At 47.0% G+C, this 27,509-nt stretch overlaps 12 protein-coding genes across 12 annotated transcripts; 3 read left to right on the forward strand and 9 right to left on the reverse strand.

The window, feature by feature from the left end:
- Window positions 1-308: 308 nt before the first annotated feature.
- BKA55DRAFT_513721 (uncharacterized protein) lies at window positions 309-1,523 on the reverse strand (the record flags this gene model as incomplete). Its single annotated transcript, XM_046187922.1, has 2 exons — window positions 309-581; window positions 651-1,523. 2 exons carry the CDS (start codon window positions 1,521-1,523, stop codon window positions 309-311), a joined length of 1,146 nt encoding a protein of 381 aa, XP_046048447.1.
- A 955-nt stretch (window positions 1,524-2,478) lies between these two features.
- BKA55DRAFT_512907 (uncharacterized protein) lies at window positions 2,479-3,609 on the reverse strand (the record flags this gene model as incomplete). The annotated part of the gene is made up of 1 exon (XM_046187848.1): window positions 2,479-3,609. The coding sequence occupies one exon, from the start codon at window positions 3,607-3,609 to the stop codon at window positions 2,479-2,481; it is 1,131 nt and encodes a 376-aa protein (XP_046048448.1).
- Window positions 3,610-5,455: 1,846 nt separating this feature from the next.
- Window positions 5,456-6,457, reverse strand: BKA55DRAFT_381822 (uncharacterized protein). The gene is made up of 2 exons (XM_046185964.1): window positions 5,924-6,457; window positions 5,456-5,881 (listed from the first exon to the last, which is right to left on the reverse strand). The coding sequence occupies exons 1-2, from the start codon at window positions 6,261-6,263 to the stop codon at window positions 5,529-5,531; spliced, it is 693 nt and encodes a 230-aa protein (XP_046048449.1). The 5' UTR covers window positions 6,264-6,457; the 3' UTR covers window positions 5,456-5,528.
- A 433-nt stretch (window positions 6,458-6,890) lies between these two features.
- Window positions 6,891-7,373, reverse strand: BKA55DRAFT_690768 (uncharacterized protein; the record flags this gene model as incomplete). The annotated part of the gene is made up of 1 exon (XM_046199557.1): window positions 6,891-7,373. One exon carries the CDS (start codon window positions 7,371-7,373, stop codon window positions 6,891-6,893), a length of 483 nt encoding a protein of 160 aa, XP_046048450.1.
- A 352-nt stretch (window positions 7,374-7,725) lies between these two features.
- Window positions 7,726-9,805, reverse strand: BKA55DRAFT_569686 (major facilitator superfamily domain-containing protein). The gene is made up of 6 exons (XM_046192950.1): window positions 9,546-9,805; window positions 9,183-9,495; window positions 8,971-9,129; window positions 8,855-8,922; window positions 8,340-8,803; window positions 7,726-8,290 (listed from the first exon to the last, which is right to left on the reverse strand). Exons 1-6 carry the CDS (start codon window positions 9,700-9,702, stop codon window positions 7,937-7,939), a joined length of 1,515 nt encoding a protein of 504 aa, XP_046048451.1. The 5' UTR covers window positions 9,703-9,805; the 3' UTR covers window positions 7,726-7,936.
- A 1,313-nt stretch (window positions 9,806-11,118) lies between these two features.
- Window positions 11,119-12,393, reverse strand: BKA55DRAFT_513719 (Spo7-like protein-domain-containing protein; the record flags this gene model as incomplete). Its single annotated transcript, XM_046187921.1, has 1 exon — window positions 11,119-12,393. One exon carries the CDS (start codon window positions 12,391-12,393, stop codon window positions 11,119-11,121), a length of 1,275 nt encoding a protein of 424 aa, XP_046048452.1.
- An 851-nt stretch (window positions 12,394-13,244) lies between these two features.
- BKA55DRAFT_690771 (Alpha/Beta hydrolase protein) lies at window positions 13,245-14,719 on the forward strand (the record flags this gene model as incomplete). The annotated part of the gene is made up of 2 exons (XM_046199558.1): window positions 13,245-13,385; window positions 13,433-14,719. The coding sequence occupies 2 exons, from the start codon at window positions 13,245-13,247 to the stop codon at window positions 14,717-14,719; spliced, it is 1,428 nt and encodes a 475-aa protein (XP_046048453.1).
- A 767-nt stretch (window positions 14,720-15,486) lies between these two features.
- On the reverse strand, window positions 15,487-19,376 carry BKA55DRAFT_690772 (uncharacterized protein; the record flags this gene model as incomplete). Its single annotated transcript, XM_046199559.1, has 2 exons — window positions 15,487-18,991; window positions 19,045-19,376. The coding sequence occupies 2 exons, from the start codon at window positions 19,374-19,376 to the stop codon at window positions 15,487-15,489; spliced, it is 3,837 nt and encodes a 1,278-aa protein (XP_046048454.1).
- Window positions 19,377-20,433: 1,057 nt separating this feature from the next.
- On the reverse strand, window positions 20,434-21,147 carry BKA55DRAFT_690773 (uncharacterized protein; the record flags this gene model as incomplete). The annotated part of the gene is made up of 2 exons (XM_046199560.1): window positions 20,434-20,538; window positions 20,593-21,147. The coding sequence occupies 2 exons, from the start codon at window positions 21,145-21,147 to the stop codon at window positions 20,434-20,436; spliced, it is 660 nt and encodes a 219-aa protein (XP_046048455.1).
- Window positions 21,148-22,933: 1,786 nt separating this feature from the next.
- BKA55DRAFT_690774 (uncharacterized protein) lies at window positions 22,934-23,276 on the forward strand (the record flags this gene model as incomplete). The annotated part of the gene is made up of 2 exons (XM_046199561.1): window positions 22,934-23,160; window positions 23,216-23,276. 2 exons carry the CDS (start codon window positions 22,934-22,936, stop codon window positions 23,274-23,276), a joined length of 288 nt encoding a protein of 95 aa, XP_046048456.1.
- Window positions 23,273-24,855, forward strand: BKA55DRAFT_676283 (uncharacterized protein; the record flags this gene model as incomplete). Its single annotated transcript, XM_046198093.1, has 2 exons — window positions 23,273-24,601; window positions 24,833-24,855. The coding sequence occupies exons 1-2, from the start codon at window positions 23,605-23,607 to the stop codon at window positions 24,853-24,855; spliced, it is 1,020 nt and encodes a 339-aa protein (XP_046048457.1). The 5' UTR covers window positions 23,273-23,604.
- Window positions 24,856-25,404: 549 nt separating this feature from the next.
- BKA55DRAFT_540088 (uncharacterized protein) lies at window positions 25,405-26,124 on the reverse strand (the record flags this gene model as incomplete). Its single annotated transcript, XM_046190215.1, has 1 exon — window positions 25,405-26,124. One exon carries the CDS (start codon window positions 26,122-26,124, stop codon window positions 25,405-25,407), a length of 720 nt encoding a protein of 239 aa, XP_046048458.1.
- Window positions 26,125-27,509: the final 1,385 nt, after the last annotated feature.

Consider the following 27,509-nt stretch of genomic DNA (forward strand, 5'->3'; position numbering starts at 1 on the left):
GTCAAGCATTTGCCAAGCTAGATCTGAGATCTTAGGCTGATGGGTGGGTTACCATTTAAGATCGTGATGGCGTCAAGATACCCTGTACCATTTGATGAGACTTGATATTTTATCACAATTGACGATACTTACTGTATGTCTGTTGGAAAATTGTATCTTTCTATTCTCCTCTGTTCCTTACCCACCATAATCAATTAAGTAGACCATGCACCTGTTTATTAGTTGACTTACCTTGACTTACCTGAGCTCCCAAACCATCAGCCAGCTGTTACAAGACAAACGCTAACTCAAACCTCCTATGTTAGCAATTAAATAGACTTGAGAAGAAGCTGATCATCAAGATGAGAAACAAACTCACCCCTCTCAAAACGCTCAAACTGCGTCTCCCACTGCGGAATACGATGTCCCAGCCCAAGAACATCCGTCATCAAACCCTTCCAAACATCCTTATCATCCTCCCCATTGATCTTGATAATCTTCTCAACACACCTCTTAAACTTCTCTGCATCACCCTGCGCAATAACAACAATCCCCGACAGAATCTCAGTCCAGTTTCGCAAAAGCCCATGATCAAACGTCATCTGCGAATACCGAAACTCAACTGTCGTAGGGGACCTTTCAAGATTCTCTCCACGGTCTGAAACACTAACATTGTGATCTCGTAAAGACATAGCGAAGCCGCAGCGCAGAACACGTGCTTTTTTGAGTCGTAGACTTAAATCGGCGAGGATTGTGCTGCCCCACACGCCGTTGAACATCTTGTAGATGCTCTTGGGGTACCAATTGTTCCACTTACCTGGTTTCATGGTTCCTATGTCAGGAACATGTTGATTGAGTGCAGTGGGGTCTTCAAGGGGGCTGTGGAGGTCCATGTCTGTTGCTAAAGATGAGTTTTCGCAGATTGGCATGGAAAAACCACTTTTCCATCTTGGAGGCGCGACGAGACGTAGAAGAAGAGTGTTCTCGAGAAGGATCACGAGGGTGGTGATCTTTTGGGCGAGAAGAATGGTCATACCTGTTTCGACACCAACGTGAACATGCATACCGCAGGAATCATCGGCAGAGATTTGAAGACCCAGCTGTCGAAGGTTCGTTAGAGCAGTGTTCATAGTAGGAAGTCCAGAGTCCAACTCACCAGAGTGAAAAACAGGGGTTGTTAATTCCACGCCATCCCAGCTTCGTTTTATACTCAACGGATGAGCGAATTCAAGAAACTCAGACTTGAAAATGAAACAACGATCCGAGACGACCTCTCCATAAGACAGTACGTCAGGGAACTGAAGTACGCAGTCGCCACTGAATTGGTTCTCCTTGGGGACTGTGGTGCAAATGACGCATCTGTCATCTGGAGCATGAGTACACTGCGCTGCGATGGGTAGGGACGTTCGCTTTGCAAGCAGATCTGCCATGTTGAATCGTGAGGCTGCTGAGGGGGAGATGTAGCGCCACATGCGGTAGGACTCGGGGAAGGGGGTCATGAGTTCTAGCTCGACTCCGAAGGTGATGCTTGGATAGGAAGGCATGTTGGGCTATCAGATATTTGGGTGGGAAATACCTGGAGGGTGCTGTGGTGGTGGTGAGAGATGAGATTTGAGACATGTATGGGTTGATATATGTCCATTTTCTCAGTGTAGCTGCTTTTTTGATGCTCATGTGTTGTTTGGTTGTGATGTTGTGTAGTATACTGTTTCTTTGAACAGCCATCTAGTTCACTTACATGCTGTGCTGTTATGTGAAGCAAACTGTTCATACTAAACAATGAGAGCCTCAAGCCAGACAAAGGATTGTCCCTACGAATATGTTCGATGGGGTTGAATAACATCTACTCAACCGAACAAAGTAGTCATAATCTCAATCGCAATGAACAACGCCGAGTAAAGAAAGACTTCAATGGGAGCATCTAGCAAACCTGAAACCATGAGATCCTCCTCATCACGTCTGAGGCCCTCATTGACTTCACCCGCTCCCTTCCCTAACAGCCATCTACTTGATACCTGATCTTAGTAGACACCAAGAATAAAGTTGGCCGATTGCTAAAGTAACACCACTCATCCCCAAACATCCACGTCCCAACCTTTACAAAATTCCCCGGCATTAGTCAAAGCCACAACGTCGCAGTTCCAACGTCAAAGAGTCATGACAACCCCAAACTCCAAATTCCCCATGTTCGCCGTCCTCGCAAATCTCCACGGAAATAAATTCCGCGAGGGCTAGTACAAACTTAATTCAACAGAGTTTGGCTGACACAAACTTCCAACGCCGAATCCCGGCAGCGGGTAAGTGGCTTGGAATGAACGTTACCGCAATTACTCATTCTCTCGAGGATGAAGAAAGTCATATAATGTTATATTCAAGATTGAAGTATGTAGTTATTGTAGGAATTATGTAGTGTTGTTGTTTCCAACACCGGGTATATATAATAATGATTTGTATATGAAGAAAATATTGTGTTGAGTAGTCGTGATGTCCATGTCCTGATTAAAAGCCTCGCGTCGCCAAATGGACTTCAGATGAAGATTTCGATAATCCCTCACTTTCGTAATGATGTCCCTTTGACGTCCCAATAGTAGATCCAGCGGATGACTTTCCGCCAATACTCATACCATCATCTTCTCGCTCTTCCCGTTGAACAATGATCTCCGTAGTCATGACAACTTCGTCATCACGGGGTGTTTGACGAGGAGCCTGTCGTTCATTACCACCCATGGCATAAGCTCTATACGATATATCGCCAGGTGGTTTGTCTACAGTGTTACTGATGAATGTATCAAGAGCGATATTCGTCTTGTTTCCTGTCGTCGTACCAGCGGTGTGACTCCGTGGTCCAGAGCTAGCATCCTTGTTACCCGTTGTCATCTCAACGAGACGGTTGAGAATAGTGAACTCGAGCTTGAGTTTTGTGCTGTACACAAAAGCCTTGTAGGATGTTTGGTATTGGTATTGATCGGCGTATTCAAGGCCTAGAATGGTGATGTCGAGAAGGATGATGAGGATGTTGACGTAGATGAGATGGTTCATTAGACGTCGACTTCCGCGCTTGTTGCCCATTGTGCGTTCCAGACGCATCATTTTGACTGTTTCGTAGATGTAGAAGCATGAGATGATGATTTCTTGTATGAAGAACACGGTGACTTGTATCTTCTCCATGATGGAGTATGGCTGCTTCCACATATCTGTATTCGGCGAAAAAGAGCCATAGATCATAGGAATAACAGCGCCATGCATAAGAACACCATTGATAATGATCATATACAACACAGCCTTCAACCTGAATCTATTCCTCAGAACAAGATGTAGTCTTGACCACAGCACGAGCGACTGGCCCGAAACCATGGCTACCCATCCTACTGAGATAAGCGTCGAAGCGAGATATCCCAGGGCTGAAGAAGCGTAGTATTTAATGAAGAAACCGCAGCAGTAGACTGCAATACCCCATGTTGAAACGAGAAATGACCAGAAGTATAGACCTGAGTGACGCTTGAAGGTTCCGAAGATGATGAAGTTGAGCTCAATGACGTTGTAGAGCGATATGGCGAGGAAGACGAGAACAACGGTTATTGTTGTTTGAGATATGCCTTCGAGGCCTGATCCAAAGCCGTTGTTGGCCATGGTTGTGAGTGATTGTCCGTTGAAGGAATGGCTGACCGTTTAATTCTGAGGTCAACATGGGTAGATATAAATGAAGAAAAAGGAGTATTAACAGACTTTTCAGCATGCATCATCCAAGTTTGCCATGTCTCAATAAACTAACAAATCAGTCTTACAATCTTTTTTGACCGCTACGTAATAAATGGGAAATAAAACGGCTAAGCACGGAGTCACACTAAGAATTGGGCTTGCGAGGTGCCTCATCACGAATCGGAATCGAAAAGGCGAGTCAGGTCCCGTGTTGATCTCGTGCGAATTCGTTACTCGACAGGGCTGATCCTATGGGAAGAGGAGAGAGTTAAAGTTTGCACTAGTAGATCGTGGTGGATTCTGGGGTGAGTGGGGAAATGCCGTGTGAGGCTTGCATTGTGTGCTTGGTTATTGGTAGTAAGGGTCATTGTGATGATGGAGTGGTGAGAAAGTTTTATCCCCGATGATCTGGTTGAGATTTCTGGAAGAACTCTATTAGATTTTGTCACTGGTGATGGTGTGAACGGAGAGGTATGGCGCTTAGAAAAGGATATCTCGCTTGCCACTCTCTTGGGACTTAAACCATTCTCCATGTCTGTAAATCAGATAAAACCATGTCAAATTTGAACCTCTACGCTGAGTCAAGCTAAGAATCCTCTGCTGATCACTACCGCCAAATAGGAAGCTATACAGAGCACTTATTTCAGCCCCTTCAACCCATACTACTTCCCCGCGTCATCTTCAGCTCTTGGCATATTGGGACCTTTGCGAGGATCGTTACAAGGATTATTATACGACATGGCTTGAAGATACCTTGTAGGTAATTTTAGCATCTAAATTGATGTGCAGCCTCGTGTCAAATGGAGTACATGAAGGATATTCACGTGTGAAGAGGAAAAAGCAATATGAGTCAAAGCCCTGGGTATTACGTGCAGATAGCTTCTCGAAGACAATCCATACTGCTTTTCTCATTGTTCACTACCTCAGTGGCGTTCTATAGTAACATGATCGACGATTGCTTCTACAGTACAAACTCATTGTTCAGGGGAACTTCAAAGACCTCTCACTCTACAGGCTCCGATCCCGGAAACAGTGTCTACCGGGAATGCTTCCATCCTATTAGTCTACCGTTATCCGTGGCTTGTCCCTAGCGTCGTCCGCCTTCTCAAAAGATCTTCATTCCGCTCTTCGTTTCAGCTTCATTCCATTAGCTCACGATCGGAACGGTCCCAGGAACCGGTTCTCGCACTATTGTTAACTAGCAATGGTCTGAGCGAGGACCAGGCGAAGACCATCGTGCTCGGTCCCTCGATTGATGATCTCTGCAGGGAAATAGTTAAAGCAAACATGAAGTCAACATATCAACACGTGAAAACGCCCAGATTATTGCAATATTATTCGAGAATGACTCGTTGTGAGTTTATTTTCCTTTGGCTGTATCACCATTGCATGATCTGACGCCCCTGCTGTTGATGCAGATCCGGGGAAGAGTTCCAGGGAATAGGAAGCACATGCATTGGAAAGTGATGTTCTTGCTAATCTTGTTCGACGTTGCATTGAGCCGGTGTGCTGGGTAAGAATGGACCTTTGTTTGACCGAGGGGATTTGTGCTGCGTTCGAGCATATTCTCAGCAAGGGTTAGGGGATGGCGCAAAACGTAGGAGTTTCTATTCTCAAGAACAGAAATGTTAAGGCAGATTTAGGACTTTTTTAGAATAAACTTAGTAACCTAGACTCTTTGATTAGTCTTTCGACCCCTGATTCAGAGTTTCAAGCCTGTCACCCCGAGGACTGGGTACAACCGCTGAAAGGTCATTCAGAGGATTTGACACATGCTGTGTATTCCTGATATGGTATTCAAATCATCATACCATGTAAAGGCCTATTCTTAACCAGTATCTTCCCCAAACTCACTTATTGTGCTTAACCATAGCATCAACAACAACTCTCTCCTCCTCCCCATCAGCCTGTACTACAACACTCCCCAGAACTTGATACCCCAACTTCAAATACAACCCCTTCCCCATAGGCGTAGCCAACAGACTTAAACTCTTCCCATCCTTTTCCGCCTCTTTCTGTCCCCATTCACATATCATACTAGCTGCTCCCCTCCTTCGAAAGTCAGGGTGTGTTATAAGCTCCCATAAAGGAATTTGCTCTGAACCGAATTGTTTGAAGTACTTCTTTAGACCGGCTGGGAGGGCTTTGGCATAGGCTTCCATGTGTTTTCTGTTTGCGTCCCGACGTTCGTTAATGCCGTGGTCTGTGAATGTTAGATGGCGTTGATATGGAGGGTGATACGGACCTCCGGGTATAAAGTCGCTTGTGACTTTCAAGTCCCATACTCCATAAGAAACAGGCTGGTGTATGACTTCTCCATCATCAAGCACAGGTGCTGTAACTACTAGGATGACAAGCTTATCAGGCCGTTCGAATAATTCCTTGTGCTCTATTCTTGTCCACTTCCAGAAATCCTCTGGGTACTTATCACGGTATGGGAATCTGTAGTCGGTACCTGGGTCATCGGGGGATCCATTTACGGATATCCAGGTTATGTCATCCAAGTCATCTATCGTTGCGCGGCGAAGAGTGAGAGGGGCATTGGGTATGGGCTTTGATGATGGGTTGATTGGACCTCCACCCATAATGTTGAACGATTGAAGGGCCGGAGATTGGTAGAACAATGATGGGCATGTAATTTGAGACTGTATTGATCCTTGGGAGTAGATCAAGGATATGATTCTAAGTTGGGTACAGGCAGTCGTTCTCGAGGGAAGATCATATGCTACCACCAATTTTCGTCAAGGAACAAGGGGTTCGTAGCTGTGACGTCTTCGCTATCATGTTAATAAGCTATGCTTCCATTGGATAGCAGGATGTATATTCGAATGTGCCTCTCTTCTGCATAAGGCTGAGCTCATGACGTTACCTGATAAGACCATGTCCCCGATGTAACAGAAGAAAAGGCTGGTCTTACCTAGGATTAGAGAAGGCTATTCTAAATTTAGGAAAAGATTATATAAAATAATAAATAATATTCAAGAGTTTATAGAACTTTGCTCAATTTCTATGATCTTTTCCTAAGTTTATAGTAATCTTGTAAACGTCCTGAGAAACCCGATTTTCTCTTTTTCATCAAGACATTAGTCACTCATCAATTAACCAAGCTTAAACAGGTATACACATGCTTCAGAGTGAATGTAGCCAGCTTCTTGTGATGCTTCGGCTTCAAGTCATCAGGAAGATCCTCCATGTCTTGCATATCCATAGCCTCAGCGGAGAATCCTTCTGCAGAGATATTCATATACAATCTCGCGTCGGGTTCGGAGCACGTCTTCATGCCGACTAGGCTTGTTCTTCTCGATGAGTTCCCTTCGGATAGCTTGGTAGGTTGGGTCACGATCACTGATCTCGGCATCATCTGCGTCTATTCCCCCTGCAAAAATGTCGTGGCAAAGCTTGATTGTGACGTCAAAGCTACTGCCGACCGTTTCGATCATATTTGAGCCGTAAACCATCTCCGATAATTTCTCATTGAAGATTTTATCAATCTCAGTCATTGGCTGCTTCTTTTTGAGGGCAGCTGCAAAATCGTCGACGTGTTTCCGCAGCTCGTTATTAGCGCCTGGGTCGATATCATCTTCAGCGTCGTGCTCGTAATGGTCGTCATCTTGGGTAAGTAGCATTGCCTCACCATCGCCGCGTAGACTAGATGATAACATTAGACGGATAGAGTGCCCGATATTAGGTGCCATGATTGCGTTTGTGGGTGTTTGCTGTGAATCATGCACAGAGCTGACTTCAGGTGAGAGATCTCGAAGGAAGAGGAACAAGGGGGGGAAGAGCTTCCTTTCATACCCGTATTCGAGGCACCACTATTCAAACTTCACCTGACACCTAGCAAAGCATAAAGACTTAAAATATGTACTGGCAAAAGTCTGTATGGTAGGGGAGCGCGATGTATGGATAATTCACAGTTAAAGTTTTGATATTTGACCTCTCTTCCAGTCTAGTCCTTTCTCCCCTATGTATAAACTGTTTGAATATTAATAGTTTGGTAGATTTAGAGTAAAGAATAGAGAATTTTATATATCTTGTCCTAAACTCATAATAATTTCTTCAAAATCTTAGGTAAAACAAGCTATCTCTTTACTGCTACAGGCTTACGGAGTAGTCTGTCTTCATCTTTAACAAAAATTGCACTGCATTTTGGACGGGACTTCAGTTCAGAATAAGGAATCCCACGTGAATATGTTGTAGCCAGGTATCCCCTACGTTAATCATAACTTTTTATCCTCCCACAACTGTCTCAAACGTTTTAAGCCATATCCATAGCTTTAATCTTATCCTTCGCCTTTTCATTCTCCATAGCCTGGTCCATAACCTGGTTAGGATCCTTATCACCAACATCCAGAACCTCAAAGTGTCCAGTCTCAGTAGCATCACCAGTTCGGTAACCGCTGTGAGCACCAAAGACATACCACACGTAGCAAGTGATACAGGCAGCGGCGATGAGGAATGCGAAAACGGTCCAGTTACCCATTGAGTACATGGGCCCTGTGCTGGCGGGGAAGAGGAAAGGCGCTGTGATGCCGCCGGTGTTGGAGATGGCGATCATTCCTCCTGTTGCGATAGCAGTGGCTGTTGAGCCTCGGACGGTGGCAGTTCGGTGCTTTCGTATATTAGTATATGTGATGGGTAGTGAGAATAAGTCAACTTACAGCAACGAAGGGAAGAACAGCAGCGTTCGTACAAGCAATAATACAAACAGCGAAATATCTCGCCCCCCAATGCTTAACAACAGCAAGGAGCAGATAACCCGTCGCAACAAACGCCAACCCACCCATAACATGCTTCGAGCGCTCCTTAGTCTTATCGCTATGAAGACAATTGCCCACAATGATGAACACAGCAAAGACATTGGGAGGAACAGTAAGAAGTTGAGCCTTGTAGCCCTTGAAGCCGAGAGATGCAACGATAGAGGGGGCAAAGTATCCGAAAGCGTTGAGGGAGTTGGCCATGAAGAAGTAGGCGATGGCGAAGAGCCAGAAGAAGGGGTCGGCAACGGTGTCTTTGGCGACTTTGCTGTCCCAGTGCTTGTCGTTCATGGAGGGGGCGTAGGGGCCGAGACGCTTGACGGCGAAGGCGCGTTCTTCGGGGGAGAGCCATGAGACGGTTTGAGGGTCTGTACTTGTTAATATCATGATCTCGATGTATTGATAGGGTAGGGACTTACAGTCGGGGAGGAAGAACCACACGAGGACTCCGACAATAACAGCGGGAATACCCTCAAGCACAAAGAGCCTATCGATGTTAGATGGGAAATTGCATAGGGGAGTGGTAAGGACTCACCATTGCCATCCAGCAAGACCAGCCTTTCCGTTAAGGAAAGAAATACCCGTGGCAAGTATTCCACCAAAAGCACCAGCAACAGCAACACTCGAAGCAAAGATAGCCATTCGCGTAGCTCTCTCCTCAGGCTTGTACCAAAAGCAAAGATACATCATAATACTATCCCCTCATTAGCACTCACTCACTCACACCCAACTACACTATTCACTTACCCAGGGAAAAAGCCAGCCTCAGCCAAACCAAGCATGATTCTCACAGCCAACAATCCTCCATATGTCGAGACCGCAGCAGTGCAGATGGTGACAATACCCCAAGACACCATAATTCGTGAAATCCATTTACTCGGTGAAAAGTACTTGAGAAGAATATTGCTGGGGAATTCCATGAGGACGTAGGGTACGAAGAATAAGGCGACGGCGATGTTGTATTTTTGGCCGGTTAGATTGAGTTGCTCGACGATGTTGTGCTCTGGGGAGTCATTGTTGAGAGTTCGTGCGTTTCCGAGGTTGACACGATCGAGGTAGTCTGAGTATTCATGTTAGTGATTATGTGGTGATGCATTGAGGGAAACATACTGAGGAGATATGTTATGCAAACCCATGGCATGATTCGAAGATCCTGTTTTCTTACGATTCTCTTCTCCATCTCTTTATCGTTGAGATCAACCGTCTCTAGAGCAGGGACGTCTAGAGACGGTTTTGGTGAGAAGAACTTGTCCCAGTTGAAGAACATGATGGGCAATATCCAAGTCTACAGAACTCAACTTACTTCTCCTCAGATCAACCCCACGAGGGAGTAACGCTTGTATTTAAATACCACTACCTTATCTACCGGATGATCTCTTACCATGATAGTGAACAATAATTAACTTTAACTCCCAGCGATAACGGTACTTGCAAAGCGGGCGCCGTATCTACCCCAGATTTTCGCTTATACCACAGCGTGTTATTGTACGATGGAATAGGAAGTGAGCGACACTGCAAAAACTCCACTGTAGATAGGACCGGCCGCCGGCGAAGAGGGCCCGGCGGGTATCATGATGCCGATTTGGGAAATACAGCCCGGAAATGGGAGAGTTTTTTACGTATTTCGTTTCGTTTTCTTTATTCATTCGGTGAACCACCGAATAAGCCAAGCTTTTGACATGGCGGGGAAGTGTTCACGGGATGAGTATCCTGCATATCCTTTGGAATTGAGGTCACAAGACTGTTTTTTATAGGTATACTATTCTTGTGTTGTATAGGTAGAGGTGAGGAAATGAGATTTGGCGGAAATGCTGTTTTCTGATATCGAATACTCGGAGGTGCGGAGCGGCCGATTTCGGGATGGGTGACATTCGATGGTGCGGGTTTTATTCTATGTCCGTTCGATTATTCCACATTAATAGTATGGTTTCGGTACTATATAGCGAGAAAGATAAGAATGTGAGATAAAACTTGACATTGGTTTCTGAATAATAGGCAATACGTTGTCGGCACGCTTTAGACCGATGGCGATGTTTCTAGTCAAGGACTAGAAGGGTTATGGCTCCCCTCCCGGCATCACAATGCCGATATATTAAGACCAATGCGATTTACCAATATCCGTTGGAAGTGCCTTGTGACGTTACTGAGCTTGTAGTCGACATGATTACTTTTACGAATTCTTTGTATTATCAAGCACTCAGTGTACCTTAATCCGACCTCACTTGCTATCCTACACCTTGATTACTACTCGGGTATCAATGACTCGTTACTCACTGCAGCCCATATCTCCCAAGAAACTCAATTGACAGGGAACAAGGACAGATGTGAGAGTTTCATCGCAGATTGCGACCTCAAGTTGTCGGCCTATCATAGATCACCATCAGATGGATGTACACTGCTGATTTGGACATCTGTACATGTGAACAACGAACAAGTGCGCTTGGCGATCAAGACCTTGGCAGACTTATGAGTGTATCTCAGTCATGCTATGCAGCGTGATTCATGACTGAGATAATCACACGATGGTGACTCTCCTCAGAGAGAGGAAAGCCACAAGCGGCTGATCAAACTGCGTGTAAAACCTCACATCAAACAAGCCCAAAAAAGACAATGGCACTTCTTCAACGGCGTCAAACCACTCGACATATACACTAAAACAGCATCTACACATCGCTATCAATACCTAATCCCGCTCCTTAGACCCAACAGTCGATCTCGAACTCGAATTCCTCAAAACCTTACCCCCCTCAGATCCAGAATCAGGTGTATGCGTCGCACTACTCTCCCTCGCCAAAGGCGACGGAAAATCTGGCGTGACAGATCTCGAATCAGTGCCCGGTCTTTTCGGCTTCGAACTCGTCGACAGCCTCTTGCGGCGCGCTGACATGGATCCGCTGCTGGGTCGTCGGCTCACAGAGTTATCTTCTTCGACAATCGGTGTTGGACTTCGTGTTGAGCTTGTTGAGGCGCGGCGCACACTACTTCCGCGACGACGACGTTCGCGCTCCACGGAGATGTGACGGGGTGGTGTCTTTTCGGGCTCGTGGCGGCGCGGTTGTCGGCCGGGGAGCCACCATAGCCAGCCGTATTGTTGCTTGACGAGTTGATGATCGCGCTCTTTGACTTTTTGCCGCAGCAGGGCCCGTCGTTCATTCTCCTTCTCCCAGTATTCCGTCCTGTATAACTCCCAGTTCTCTCGGAACGTAGCAGAGAAAGGCTTCGCGAGGAGTAACAGCTTGACGTAGTCACCGCCAGGCGCTAGATCCTCCTCGTGACCACCTTTCTCCTCATCTTCGTGGGGCAGTATCAAAGTCGGGTGTGTATCGCTCGTGATCTGAAGTTCCTTCTCCACCTCTCGTAAAAGACTCGGTTCGACATATCGATACGATGAGCTAGCCGTGTGTGAAAAGAGTCCGTAGGTCAAGAAGAATCCAATCGTTGAAAGTGCTTCGGCCCACCACGTCCGTCGTATTATGATCAGTTTGCAGTTGAAGCCTCGTAGTCCTCTATTCGAAATGGCGAACCATCGTCTTGGCCATCGAATTCCTCGCTCCCAGATTCCAGTTGCCCAGACGAGTATCGCAGTGATGATACCACCCATGAAGCAGACCTTCTCTGCACCCTCGACAGCCCAGTAGATAGAACCTCCTACACCACGACCATCTTCACGGGGAGCGAGAAAGAGAGCATATCCAAAACCAGCGATCCACAGTGACAGCAGTGTAAGAAAGAAAGTATGGTGTCGCTTTCGAGCTCGTAGTTCAAGGAATTGCGCGCGCAGTGATGCTTCGAGGATCAAAAGGTTGAGATAGATCATAGACGGTGAACTCGGCGTATGATGGAGCGGATCGCCTTGTTTAGCGGCGGTGGGTAGAATGGGACTCGCGCCGGCGACATCTTTCACGCCTTGCGAAGGAGCTGAGGCGCCTTTTACGATGGAATCGACATCGTCGGACATTTTTGGGGCGGGAGATTGGAGGCTGAGGGGCAGCCCGGTCAAAGAGAGCTCGATGCCATGCACTGGAGAGGAATCGTCAGGTGGTCAGATAAGCGAAGGGATAGAGAAAGGCGAGCTGTGATTTGTTGAACGAGTCAGTTGGTTTGTTGGTGTTTTTGTTGGTTTTTTTTAGTGATCAACGTGGGCGAGTCGTGTGATTCTTTTGGTGCTTGGTTCCCTTTTCCCTTTTTCCTGGGGGAACGTGGTTCGGTTTCTTTGACCCGCTTCCATCGTCATCACAAGCCAAAAAGAGCTCCCCGTCTTTTTTCATCTGAGGCTCAGGCTCGGTAAACGGGTACCAAGTACCGCCAATTGTAGTGGATTGCCCCAACACGTTGGGGAACCGCAACGGGTACTGAGTACATTGATAAACCGATATATTCCGTTTTTTCCTTGAACCAACAGATCAGATCTATTCTATCATTTTATGGATATTAACTCTTTTCTTTTCTCCCTCTATCTCCTACTCAGCCTCTATCGCTTACCCAAATAAGAAAACAATCAATTCCTCCGCAATCTTACTCTTGCGGACTTGTCCACGGACCGGAGCTTGTTTCAAACCCCGATATTTTCGTACCTTAACTCCGGCCGGCGTTTGTTGTACCTGTTGCGTCACGAAACGAGGCGTCATCCATATTTTTAAAGTGTTTTTTTCAGTGTCGTTATAGAGGTCGAGGTTAAACACATATTAACCTCGCCCTCCCCCCCTTCCTCGGCAAGGAATGCTTAGACTTCAACCTTCTTCTGCGGTACTTCCTATATCGCGACTTTCTTCAATCACTGCTTTCAATTCTACTACACCAACGCGAAGTATGAGTACCGACGGAACCGTTCGTCCGCCTCATGGTGGGAGAGTTGCCGATGCGCCGGATGAGATTAAACAGCAGGCTGAGCTGAAGCCTTCGCATGCGTTCTTGTTTCCGCTTGGTTATAAAGATGCTGCGTATCAATGGGTATGTAACCTGACATAATTGAGGAGTTGGGAATTGACGATTTGTAGTGGACGAGTTTGGCGCCTCAGGCTGTTGAGCGCAATTTATTGAACCTCATGCCGCATCTTAAAGAGGCGAATGACAGTATTACCAATATCGATACTCCCGAACGACCTGATCCTTACGGTACACGAGTGTGGCGACGAACAATGGTCCATCTTTCCGGAAAGAACCGAGCCCTGAACGAAGTTACCGTCGAGCGAGTTGGAGAAAAGGAGGAGGATGCTCTCGTCATGATTCACGGATACGGCGCAGGTCTTGGTTTCTTCTACAAGAACTTCGAACCTATTTCTCGCATGAAAGGACTCAAGCTCTATGCGCTAGACATGCTGGGCTGTGGAAACTCATCACGACCGGCTTTCAAGATCCATGCGAAGAAGAAGGAGGATCAAGTTATGGAAGCGGAGGGTTGGTTTGTTGATGCGCTAGAAGAATGGCGAAAGGCCAGAAAGCTCGAACAGTTCACGCTTCTTGGTCACTCGCTCGGTGGCTATCTCGCAGTTTCATACGCCATCAAGTATCCCGGCCGACTCAAAAAGCTCATTCTTGCGTCTCCAGTCGGTATCCCATCTGATCCCTACGCCATCAAGGCCTCCATGCCCGAACCGAACACATCAACGATCCAAAACGAAATCACACAAGATCAACTGAGCACAACTGAGCAATCTGGTACTCTATCCAAGCACAAGCCCGCTTCAAACGTGCTACGACGACCTCTGCCCGGCTGGTTCGTCTGGCTTTGGGATCAGAACATTTCTCCTTTCAGCATTGTCCGAATGAGCGGTCCTCTCGGTCCACGATTCGTTTCAGGCTGGAGTTTCCGACGCTTTAATCATCTACCACAACCTGAATCACAAGCTCTCCACGATTATTCCTTCTCGATCTTCAAGCAAAAGGGTAGCGGTGAATATGCTCTAGCCTACATCCTTGCTCCCGGCGCATACGCCCGTCGTCCCGTAATCGATCGCATTCAAGAAGTCGGTCGTCAAACCATCACCCAGCCTGATGGCACAACTGTTAAAGAAACTGGTATACCAGTAGTATTCATGTACGGAGAAAACGACTGGATGGACGTCGCAGGCGGTTTAGCTTCAGAAGAGAAACTCAAGGAAGCGAAGCAAAAGGCTCTCGAAAACGCTACAGAAGAAGAAAAGAAACGAGAAAACGGCAGCGCAAAGGTCCTCCTCGTTCCCAAGGCCGGCCATCATCTCTACCTCGATAACCCAGAAGTCTTCAACGACATGATCCGCAAAGAACTCGAAGACACACGAAGATCCGAGCAAAGGAAGCAATAACCTCAAACTGGTCGAAAGACATATTTGGGGACGTTGGCATGAGTGATGACGAGGCATGAAGGAATTACACGTCGGCGCTGTTGGCACACGCGGCATTTTCTGTGCGGTGCGGGATATAGATGGTTCACGACATACAGACATTGGAAAAAGGCGTTTTATAACTGGACTTTTGTTTTTGAAAGCTTGCATGTTAGACTTGCGTATACCTATTTTATCGCCTGCTTGGCATGGCGCTTTAAGAGTAGACTGTACAACAACGATACTCCATTCATTATTCCATCGGACCTCAAGTGTCTCGTATTTGGGTGCTAAGCCTTCAGCGCATGTGACACATGGCTGAAACGATCTAGACTGCTCGGATTGTATTATGTATGAAGCCTCATTATACCCGTTTCGCCTAGGAGTAGTTCAGGTAAAGCATTATCTTTTGGATACCACAAATTGTAATATGATAGCATAGTTGATCTTATTGTAGCTAATCGTTCTTCAAGTCTAACGCTAAGAATGAAAAGAAAAGTTATCCTAGCTCCCTCGTTTGTTTCTATTGAAGCGACCACCATGCCCTTCAGCTAGGGTATTCATCAAATCTCCTCCGACTCTTTATTCTTATGAAAACGCATCTTGCCTGCAAGGTGCGCGTGCAAGTGATAGACACCAAGCTTCCCACCAAGACGCCGCGCAGTGAAAAAGCGAAAAAGAGTAAAAACGAAGAAAAAGAAAAGGAATTGTCGTATCATCATCGTGCCTCCTCCTGATCTTGTCTTGCTTTACAAGTTGATCAAGTCCACCTCTGAAAAGTCTGGCGGAGCTCTGCCGTAAACGACACGGACCTTGCTGTCGAGAGCCGTGCCCTCGTTGCTGATCCAAATGTGCTCGCTGTATGCCTGTGTTCGACGGATCTCGTCATCGCTAATGCCGAGATCATCGTGGGGAATCCAGACAGTGGGTCGACGGGCCCGAAGAGCTTCGTGCTGGAACGCGTGCCTAACAAGCGCATCTCTCTCTTCGGGTGTAAGATCCTCGATCTCGTCATGAATACCGCCAAAGAGAGCTTCACCAATGGCAAGCTGAGCTTCCACGTCCTTCTGGCGGTGCTTTCTTCGGTACTCCGAGGCTCTTCTGCTCTTGTCCTTATCCCTGTTGACACCGGCCAACTTGCGAAGCTGGTTACCACCATCCTTTGCCCATGTTCCGACCTGCTTCACAGGGCGTCTAATGCTACCAAACTTTCGCATCTCAATACCTTGGCCATTTTGGGGTTGTTGATCCTTCTCCTGATAATCGGAGCTATCGCGTTCTTCTGCAAGCTCGTCGTTGTCTAAAAGGCCAAGGCGGCGGTCCTGGGCTCGCTGAAACGCCTGATCACGCAACACCGCCTCATCTTCGAAAGTAATCGGGAGGTAGCGAAAGAGTGGCCCGAACGAGTAGTTGAGAAGGATTTGATATATGATGGTGAGGATAAGAACGACGATCATGATAATGCCGTGAGGTGTGCAGACGTTCTTGCCGTGCTCATCTTGAACGAGGAAAAACAAACCAGCCATGCAAAGCTCCATGAAGTAGATACCGGTAAAGGTCTGGTTGATGGCTCGAGGGTACAGGACACCACCTGTATCGTGCTCGAACCGGGTGACGTAGAGCATAGCATAGCGTTGAGCAAACCACAAGAGCGTAAAGGTGAGAATGGCGAAGATGGAAATCAGTGGTGCAATGACACAGTAGACGATTCCGATACACGCGAAGTTGGTGTAGATTGGGAAGAATGCGCCCCATTTCACCTGGCGCAGATTGGTGTTCCGCGACCATTTGTTTCGTGCAGTGCTGTCAAGGATCTTGGCAATAACATACCACATGACCAGAGCCCCAAGCTGGAGGAGAGTTGCAGAACTTGTAGACATGGCTTGCAGAATCATGTAAGAGAAGAAGTAGTTAGCAGCACTGGGCAAATTATATGCCAGCAGATCCAGGACGTCCCGAACGGTCTGGAGTTTCTGAACGTTGTGCACCAGCTCGTCGAGCGAGGCTGCGAAGAACGACGCAATAGAGACAATCAGGAAAACTTGAATGAACAGGAAGGCGAAGTAGAAGACCTGGACGAACTCAGCTCTCTGGGAACCTGTCTTCGCACCTCTAAAGCGAGCAAGTAAATCCAGAATGATAGGAATCAGGACCAGCAGCAGACCGAGGACGACTGCTGGCAAGACACCAGCCACGGCCTTCGCGATGTTGTGGACTGTGTTGTTGTCTTTAAGGAAAGACAGCCATGCATTGGATCGAATAAGATTGTCAAGCTGGCTCAACGCGGCCGTCCAAGCAACGGGGATAGCCCAGAGGAAGATCATGGCAACAACGATAACAAAGACAATTCCTGATCGTAGCCACTCTTGCCACCAACTGAAAGCCATGTTATCCCAGTCAACATCCTTTGGTGAGATTTCGTTCATTCTCGGAGCCATCTGTCTAGGCACATGGTGAATGACGCTCTGGCAAGCCATATGAGCCGCAACTTGGTGGTTGAACTGGATAAAGGCTGAGTTCGCGAGCGGGAATCGTTCGGGGTGTTGTTGGTCTATTTCAATTTCTAGGTTGAGGCGGGCCAGTTCTTCGCGACACCAGTAGATAGTGTCAACCTTCTTCGTAACAAACGGGATTGGGAACAGCCATGTCTTTCCGAACATGGGGAGCCGGTGAGTTGGGCGATCCTTCTTCTTAAGATATTGCTCCCAGGCTGCAGGCTCGGCATCCTCCTTGTACTCGGTGTTGTAGGCTGTAGGATACTCCATAGGCTCTCCTTCATCCTCCGGGCTCATAAATGGGAGAGCGTACTTGATCCTTTGCCACAAAGGCTTGCTTTCGTTCGTCTTCTTCTGCCTGAATGCTGCTGAAACACCTCCTTGGGGAACAGGTGAAGCATAAGCACCAGGAGGTGGCTTCCAGAATTGCCACCACTTGGCATCCTCCTTGCTGTAAATCTCGTCAATGTTGTCAAGTTTGCGGACAGTATTACCCGCATTGCCAAAGTGTTCACGGTTTGGATTGGGGTTGATAGCAGCTGTGCTGTCAGCAGAGGCCCTGCCGTTTCGTGACTGATTGTTCAGAACCCGGAGAGTATCTGAAGGAGAGTTGAGCTCATCCTCGTCCACTGAAGCCCGCTCACGAACTCGATCAGAGTTGCGAGACGTAGTTCGAGGCTCGGTTGATTGGGAGAGACCCATGAAGCCATTTGTTGTCTCCAAGGTGTCATCTACGTTGTTGCCAGCCTTAGAAACAACACCCAGAATTCCATGGCCGACTTTAGCGAGTGGATCACCTAGAAGAGGTACCCTGAACCCCTTCTTTTTGTTGTGATCCTCATGGTCATCCTCAAGGTCATGATTGTACGTCTCATATTGAGACTCACGAACACCGGCATCCACGCTGTGGGGAACATTATGTTGATCACCGGCCGCCGTACCTGAAGCACTTTGTGCCATTCGCTGGGCTGCCGCGTCGTCTCTAGCATTTCGGTCGGCTCTTTCTCGTTTTGTTTCAGCTCCAAGCTTCAATTGTTTGCGACGTTTCTTCTCTTCTGCCTTTTGCTGCTTAAGCTGTGCTTTCTTGGCATCTTTGATCAGATCCGTCTCTGCTTGTTCAAGTGCCAGGTGAATCTTATTTCGCTCTTTGACCTTGTCCAACAGTGTTGATAAATCTCGGTTGAGCCAGATATTTCTTATGCCTCCAGGGAAAACATCGAAGAGACCCATCAGAGCGTCTTCGCTCAGCCATTTGGCAGGAATAGAGTTGACAAGGACAGTAGTGGCCGAAGCTCTGAGTCGGTGCTCAGCGCTTGTAAGGTAATCTTGTCGAACCTTAATGTATACCCGGAGCTCGAAAAAGAAGACCGTGCAAACCCAGATAACCACCAGAATTGCCATCAATAAATGCGCTGCGTATCGACTCGAGTTCTTGGGGCTGACGTTTCCCCATGAGAGTGTATCGAGACCAGTAGGTGTCCCTGCATCTTTTTCGTCGTCATCATCCTTGACATCAACCTTTTGTCCAAGACCACCAACGTAGTTCATGGGGATCAGAATTGGCATAACAATGGCGCCAATGGGAAGAAAAATAATCAGAAGCGTCTTAAGGTAGCGGAGGAAGAAATAGGCGTCTAGACCACATTTTTCGATAACTTCACGATCTCCATAATGCCATAATGTCTTTAGCATAGCAAGGGGTTTGTTCGGTGGTGATTCGGTTCGTTCTCGTTCGGGTACCAGGTAGGTCTTGGGTTTGCTAGAAAGAGTCAGTGATGTCGGAGTCAGGGACAGCGATCGGCATCAACCTACAAGATACGAGCCAGCTTATTGCGTAGAATTAGGAAAAGCAGAATCTGGACTGCAAAAATTGCCACAGCGACAGCCACGGCAGTTAGGAAACTGACGATGCCAATTCCCTTGTCCTTGTCGGCAGCGCTGGTGGACTCTGGAGTGAGTCCAATACCGCCTCCTGAAGATGTTCTTGTTGGCTCATCGGACGAGGTTCCAGATGCACTTAGTGTTTCGGAGGCGGAGATCGCTGAGGACAGGAGGGAGCTCACGATAGAGCTGGTAACTGAAGCTGCTGTCCCTGTGGCGGAATCTGTCGCGGACGCCGAAACGTCTGAATCTGTTGACGACATGTTGAAATTGAAGCCTTCGACAGTCTGGAACTTTTGAACGGGAGGAGAGAGGAGAGAGGGAGCCCCAAACGGGGAGAATGTTGAAAGGTCCTGTTCTCAAAGATTATTGTAAGGGATTGGAGCACAATCTGAAACGTGGTAAGTGATATAGTATGACAGTTGACGGCGTGAGCGATATACCATTAGCCAAACTGTTTGTAAAAAGGAAAACAAGTAACAGATATGTCGAGATGAAGATGTAACGAAAAAGAGGGTTGATGGTACTAGGTTGAGTTTCCAAGATATTCGGTGTTTGGACTTGCACCTATCGGTCGCGTCATGACTGGCGACCCCTGTCTTCCCATGGGCGGCAACCAATTCCAAAAAGAGAACAGAGCGGTGTATGATTGGACACATGTGCACTAATCTTGACAACAGGGGGCTTCACTGGATCTTGCGCTGCAGCGGCTGCTTAGCCGACAGGAAAAATTCCCCCACCTAGCGAAGTTAAGCAGCGAAAACTGGGCACTCTGGGGGGCTCATGACATCAGAGGCTTGATTGGTAGCTAGCCCTCTACGCTGAAACAAGCCCCCCTTTGTGTCTGGAGCGGCATTGGTCGAATGGGATTTGTTGGCTGTGACTCAATGAGGACTTCAACTCTCGTGGACGGGAAACGGGTACTAGAAATAGAAACTTGCGAGCCGCGCGCTTCAAAGCCAAACGATAGTATCTAACGTTGCCCCAGACGCCTGGTTTTCCCTTTGTTAGCTTTTGCTATCTGTAATTTTCGCAAACCTAAAATGGCGTCTCCTTTGTCTATCGGTCTTTCATTTACAGGCGCCACATCGGTGGTAACGCGCGTGGGGTACAATGTAACTCTTTAATGAAGGTTAACTTGAATACGCGGACACAGCCGAAATAAATCCATTCATTCTTACATGACGCTTCAACTAACAAGAGATAATCTAGATCGTGCGTAGTACAAGGTTATTTACATCCCTCAAATGTGCGCTCCAAAAACAAACATAAACCAGTAACTAAACGCGTGAATAAGTGACAACAAATCCAAATCTCCCATTAATCATCTTGGCAGTGACTTCCGCCAGGGCAGTAAGCGTAGGTGTCGCCGCCAATACCGAACCATCCGCGGCAGTCGGACTCCTTGTGTACGATACCAATGGTCTTCGTCTCTATTAGCATCCATATCTTAGGTGAATCAGTGCAAGTGATACTCACATCTCCTTTGAACTTGTAGTAGTAATGACGAGACTTGGTCACGCAAAGTGCATTGCTAACATCGCAGTTGGGCAGAGAATATCGGAACAGCATGTCAAGCATCGCCGACATGCCCTCTTTATCCTCAATCTTGCGAGTGGTTCCTTCGAACCGGGCCTTGAAAACTCCCTTTTCAGTCGTTTTACCGCCGCCTTCTTTGAAGATCTGTTCTTGACCTGCCGAGACGATCTCGTCGACGTATGAGTCTGGCCACCAGCCGTCTTTGGGACAAACCCATGACGACGATGTCATCCTCTTACGGGCCATGATACAGGCATATACATCTTCGCCTGAGTAGACAGGGAGAAACCAGTAGCTTGCCTGGCCAAGACCTTGAACCCAACAATTGTCAGGGGGCGTTGCGACTTGACGCTTTGTCGTGGTGGTGTTTCCACCCTCGACAAAGGTCGGCTCGCCGAATCTCACGTTCTCAGGGTATCCGCTGATGGCCAATGCTGGAATGCAAGAGGGGAATAGAGCAAGTAGAGAGGAAGTGAGAAAGAGTGAAGACTTCATGATGAAACTTAAAAGAATGAAGTAATTGATGCAATTAACGAACGAATGAACGAAAAGGGAACCCGAAACCTGTCGGGGTGTGTTTGCTCTGATGAATGTGTCTACAGAACCTCAAAACCAAGCTGATACTTCAGCTCTTTATACAAGTTCAAGACCATATCAAGGTTCGCGTTGCTATAGAGAACTCTTCATCTCATATCATGAACTAGCATGATCCAAGAGCAGCAAGACCCAGGACGGCGGCAAACGAGCTGACTGCAGCAGGAAATGAAGATGTTCTCACCAATGGACTGAACTTGATGCCCTCCCAATTCCAGGCGAAGCACTATTTTGGTGTTCCTGCATGTTCATCATGTCTGCTCCCCATTTTGGACAGTTTTCATGTCATCTGTATGGAAGAAGGAGAATAAGCTGTTGGCGCTAGACAGTACTAATGTCAGAGACTTGGTCTCGAGGGCAGGTTATATTTCCTCACCGTATTATCAACACCGCTATCTTGACTTAAGGCTGAGTTGTGGTCCGACTGAATGGTAGCGATACGTTACCGTTCTGCTGGATCAGCTCCCAACTGGCTGGGCGTCCCACTTGACATAACCGAGCTCCCAGGCGCTTAGCAGAACATGCCTTCCAGATACTCGGTACCCAATTGAAGATTGACAGCTGGACATAGGGGATGAAAAATACTGCTATCTTCGGTCGAGTCTTCCGCAAGCGCTGTGGCTTATTTTTGAACTGAAACGCCAGTATTTTCGTCCATATTCGTTGAAGTGCATTAGGTTGAAGATGGTGACATGAACGATGATATGATAAGAGTGCTGACACAACAGTTCGCATGATGAAGAACTTGACTGCATACACAGACAGTAACTCCAATAAGGCGTAACGGTCATGTTGCAGTAGGACAAGAAATGTCGTCCGAAGTGACCCAACTGACAGGCTGGAGATACGACGATAGCGTTGTAAACAGAGCGACGATCATGGCCAGCGAATGGCCTGACTCCACTGAATACCTTCCACAAATGGAAAATACAGGCCTTGGAACGGGTTACAGCCAAATCTGATTGGGACACGTCAGATTTCACATTTTCCTGAAACATCCCTCGACGTTGCATCGCCAGGGTCGGTGTTGATCACGTTACCCTACGTCACTGCGGAAGCCCATGCGGAATTCATTCCCAACAAAAGATACCATGGCTTTGAGTGTTGGTTGAGAATAATAATTCAAAGATTCTTCATTTCCGTGAATTTAAAGTTGAGTTATTATTAGAATTTAGTTAACAAGGTTCTATACTCAATTGGGTTGGCGTAAACTTGACAAGCGTCTACAAGACCTGTGAGAATAACAAAGGACATTGTTGGGTCTAGCAACACCCAGACAGGACCTTGAGGAACACAGCAAGCAAAGTTTTGTTCCTGAAAGCCCTATTGCTCAGATTGTGTACTTGTGTTGTCCATTGAGTCCTTTGGAACTTTGATAGGCATGTCTACATCGTCGTGAAGCGTTCTTTGTAGTATCTGTTGACAATGAATTGTCCCCTAACGCTCACAATACTGTGTTTATCTGAACCCTCATCATGTTCATTACATACAAACGAGGGTAAGGATGTGTTATCCAAGACAGTTTGTATAAATTCATAAAATTCAGCCGTGAGAACGAAGGTCCAAGCAAGCAAGCCTGCCTTTGTACGCCTGCAAACTTGGCATTACCAGCTTCTTTCTCCTTACCAACAGGGCAGCCACATCAACTACTAATTCTGTCGACAGTTCCTTCGAACACACCGCTAAGATGTCTATCACTGAGACCTTCTTCCCCGCCCTCATGCAAGCTTGCAGCGAGGATCCCAACGGCATTCAGGACCTCAAACTGAAGTGTGGAATCTGTCATGAGAACATGACAGTTGAAGAAGAGGATAGTATCGACAATTCCGATGATGAAGCTAGTATTAATCGTCGTGCGTTTATCGTTCCTTGCATGCACATCTTTTGCAACGAATGCGCTGTCGTCTTTGTGAAGTACAATACAGTCTCTAGTTAATACCGGACTAAGGCTGACTGTGCTGAGGGATAGGACTAATGTTCTCCATGGCGACACTAAGGGAAGGCATCTCCCAGTGCAAGAAGCAGAGTGACATTCATGATTTCGAAGAATACAGATAGTCATGGCATTAGCCTAAAACGACTTCATTGTTCGAGGCTGTATAGTTATGTATCATCAACTGTTCCGCGAGGTCAATGCACCATACCCTTTTGATGTACCGTAGAAGCAGTGCCTTTATCCGTACACCGGCCATGTTCAGTGACAGCGGTATAACCTACGCCTCGAATACAAAGTATATAAACACAAGCTCCCCCCTGAAACCTTTGTAGCAAGGAACTTCTTCCAACCACAGCCATCAACTACCAGCAAGACTACTACTAACATACCATCTCCTAGCTAACAGTGACCAACCTCTCAATATGTCTCACCCCGGAGATCCTGTCACAGCGACCTACTATCCCGAGCTTGCGAATATTATCAACAATGATCCCACGGCTATCGAGCGCCTAGAGCTCGACTGCCTTATGTGTAAGGACAAGATGACCAACCCAGAAGACAGGACTTGTGGTGCTTTCATCCTTCCTTGCGGCCATATGTTCTGTCCCTCTTGTGTCAAAAATCTTAGAACGCATAACCAAACCAAGCGTAACCCACACAGATGTCCTGTCTGTCGCTTTGATCTTAGACGCAAAATCTGCGGATGTCCGATCGATAACGGTACATTGTTCAAGCCTACACAGCAGCAAGATGAGAACCTTTTGGCTAATCTACAGGAGGAAGTCTCCAGCCTCAGAGGCTGTTGCGTCACGTGTCATCTGAATACTTTAATCCGCGGTTTAAGACAAATCGCTCTCTACCTACATGATCCCTCACAGATGATCAAGGACGGACATTTTCTGAGAATCTCCGTTGAGAAACGTGACACGAAGCTTCGATTTGAAACTGATTATAAAAATGAAGAGGTCAAACGGTTGCCAGTATCGTCGGATCTTCTGGAACTTTTTGCAATGGCGGGAAACAGCTTCTACGCGGCAAACAACGGGTCCCCTGTCCCAGATGGATCGTCCGTGTACAAGTTTGAACTGACTCTTTGCAAGCGATGTCCTGAGAACCAGAGGGACCGCTATCGGTATCGACGAAGAGAAATGGAGTACGTGGAGAAGAAGCTACAGGCTCCAGGATGTGACAGACTTGCACTGGCTCGTGAGGTGGCGGTCAAGGTGGCCAAGTCGTTTACTAGTGATGAAGCCTTCAAGGAGCATATGGCCGAGACTAAAAAACTACGGTTTGAGGAACTTGCTTTGGTCGAAGCTGTAGAGCTGAACGAGCATCACCAGGATCACGAGAGTTCTAGACTCTACGCCTTGGCTGCTATCCCAGTTGCTGTTGGGCTTTTGGCTGGTGGAATTCAATTAGGTACGTTTATAGCTAGACGCGGTTAGTCTTGTGGAAGGTAGTGAAAGGCGAAGTTGGAAGGTATTTTGCGACGGAAGCTTGCGAAATGGACACGAAGATGATCTGGTATCGTCTACGTCTGGGGATAGTTGGGATATGTTGATTGTACTGGGGGCATTGGGAAATGGATGGCGTTCTTTGATATTAGCGCAGGTAGATACCTACAAGGGAATGACTTTACTACTTGGATAGGTACCAAGAAATGGGGTCTTTGAAATATGTGAAACTGAGTGACTGTCTATTTTCTCCTGTCTTATGACCAAGACAAGTTAACACCTTGTTGTCAAGCTGGGTAGAGATGGCATAGGACTTTATTACTCTATCTTGTGACCACAAGATCTCTGAGTAAGGGGCAACATAAGGTGAAATATAAAAGATCCCCAATAAAAGAGATGTTTGCAGTACTATATAAGACACCTATCTCACTATCATCAAGGGGCGGTTTAGATTCTCGCAAAGGGAAACTTAGCAACAGTATATGGGAATCGCATTGCGGAGTCTCAGTCACTTGTACTTTAGGCATTGACAAAGGACGCTAAAATAAACTTATTAAAGAGTCTATTAAGCTTATGATAATTTACTTAATCCTTTTTGTTACTGAGGATCGAGATCCTAAGTTTTCTTGCCTCCCCTAGCCGGGCAGGCGATCGCTTTGAGGGAAATACTCGTCCAAAACCTGGTCCCGCTCTGCCTGGCCTAGGAACCAACCTCTTCCAAGATCTCGCGTCTCTTCGTCTTCGAGAGACTCTTTGCCTTAATGACCATCACGTCTCGTCTTGGGGGACAGTCCCTTCCTCTGCGGGAGAGTCTTGCCCCTGTGATAGAAGCTCAGGCTTGAAGTGAAGTACCCGAATCTTCATGGCACTGTATTCCACTTCGATCCAAACCTCATTCTCTTGCCTTCCTTCGATCGCGAAGTCGACCATGCCATTGATCAACTCCTTGACGGCGGTTGGAGGTTCAATCTCCAAAACAGGTCCAATTACAGCGCGCGAACAAAATTCATAGCTCGAGAACTTGAGGCCGATACCCAGGTACTCCCCCTTGAGCTCCTCTGGAATATCTGGGTCTCTGTCCAACAACCGGTTGAACATTGCTACCAGACCAGTGATGCAACAGCGGCTGCATCCGTTTGGCATACCTCCGCCTTGTGACAGGAGGGGAGGCAGCTTGTCCAACCGCTTTAAGGGCATGATCATGCCAATGTGAGCGTGGCCGCAGTTGTGCATGAGTTCCGTGCGACATATTGGGCAGCGAGATTGACCTGTCTCATAATATGCGAGTAGACATCTATAGCACAGAATGTGGCCGCATGGGAGGACACGAGGACGGCGGGGTATTCCGACATCGTCATCGTCTCGACTTCGGTACTGAAAGGGCTTGGTGCAAATGATACACTCTAGGTCGAGAGTTTTCAGACTGACGACCCCGTTGTTCTCGCCAAGGGCCTTCAGGCTGGGCCAGAAACCCTCCTGGATAGGCATGCTGCTAGGAGGGTTCGGGATCGATGGTAGGTGCCGGAATATGGAGATTCTTTTTTTAGAAAGCTTTCTAAGATAGGTCGACAGTGGTTTGTGGTTTAGGCAAATTGCATTCTGTCACTGAATAGGTGTTATGTTAGTGGGTTATGAAGATGATGGGAATGGGTGGAAGAAGGATGCAGTTGCAAGTCAAATTTACCTCGATGAGCAGAAGACTTGGCGAATATCTAAGGTTGCAGAACAAATAGCCTCAAAGTGCTTGGTGAAATGTGAAGGGAAGATTTGAGCATGCTTTGCACTTCTTGCTTTATAAACAGAATACAAACTTGAACTAGCACTCTCGACCATAATATAATCCCTTCGATATTGCCAGCGCCAGTGCAGTGATAGTGTTAATATCCAGATGAAGGAAACACCGAAGCTGGCACTGGCCGAGCTGCAGATGCGCATACAGCACTGGCTTCTTATCACTGGTAACATTGCGTAAAAAGGTTCCAATTAAGCCAAATACTGGGCCTGCGGTCCCAAGTCATGGACCCTTACCTGGCACCCGAGGAGTCTGATCGCAGAATTTAGGTATGTATTTATATAGTGTTGCAAAGCTCATGATGGTTTCGGCAAGTGATGGATCAAATAGTATAATAGGACTTGTACTCATTTAGACTGGGATGAGAGCGACTGTGTCTCAGCATATTGGTGGGCACAAATATTAATCCCTGATCACATATGAAGTATTATATATCACGAGATGAAGATGGAAAGGCAAGCTTATACGAAAGAAGTACCAGAAAATGGTCGTTGGGTTCTTATTTATACCTTGGTAGGTATCAAGTATTCAGAAATGTGTATCTGTCAGAAACACAAATACAAAATAAAGGAAAAAGATAAAAGTCGATAAACTTAACTAAAGTCCAGACTCCGGACTCCAAACAAATATCCACTCTTGAACAAAGAAAAGTTCAGTCAGACTGGTTTTTGTCTGTTCCTGTAAATCTTGTATGTCCTTGCTCTATAATATTTTCCTTCCCAAACAAAGACAAACTCAGCCAGGTGATATAAGCTATATCTTGACATGACTCTCGTGAACAAAAAGGTAAGCTTGGAATGGTACCCAAAGTTAGACGCCTTTTTGTCGTTGGAGTTGTAGCTTAGCCAGGCGAGGGCTGGAGTTTTATCATTGGCAACCTTGCGTAGGAAGGTTCCAATCAGGCCATGAATTCTGCTGTAGTTGTCGGACTGTAACTCTGCCATGCTAGGGCTTGAGTCTTGTTGTTGACAACCTTACGTAAAAGGGACTGATTATGTCGGTACGGGGCCTATGTCGTTGGATTGTGACTCTGCCAGGCGAGGGCTTGAGCCTTCTCACTGATTACCTTGCGTAAAAAGGT

This window comes from Fusarium redolens, assembly GCF_020744475.1.
Source record: "Fusarium redolens strain MPI-CAGE-AT-0023 chromosome Unknown BKA55scaffold_9, whole genome shotgun sequence".
Lineage (NCBI taxonomy): Eukaryota > Fungi > Ascomycota > Sordariomycetes > Hypocreales > Nectriaceae > Fusarium > Fusarium redolens.

Excerpts from the sequence above, each read along its gene's own strand:
- BKA55DRAFT_381822 (XM_046185964.1), bottom strand. The coding sequence starts at position 6,263 with ATGGGTGGAGGTCCAATCAACCCATCATCAAAGCCCATACCCAATGCC. Across the intron at positions 5,882-5,923 it reads AAGCGACTTTATACCCGGAG|ACCACGGCATTAACGAACGT; the intron begins GTCCGTATCACC and ends TAACATTCACAG.
- BKA55DRAFT_569686 (XM_046192950.1), bottom strand. The coding sequence starts at position 9,702 with ATGTTCTTCAACTGGGACAAGTTCTTCTCACCAAAACCGTCTCTAGAC. Across the intron at positions 9,130-9,182 it reads GAGGCTGGCTTTTTCCCTGG|TATTATGATGTATCTTTGCT; the intron begins GTAAGTGAATAG and ends ATGAGGGGATAG. Across the intron at positions 8,804-8,854 it reads GTGGTTCTTCCTCCCCGACT|ACCCTCAAACCGTCTCATGG; the intron begins GTAAGTCCCTAC and ends TAACAAGTACAG.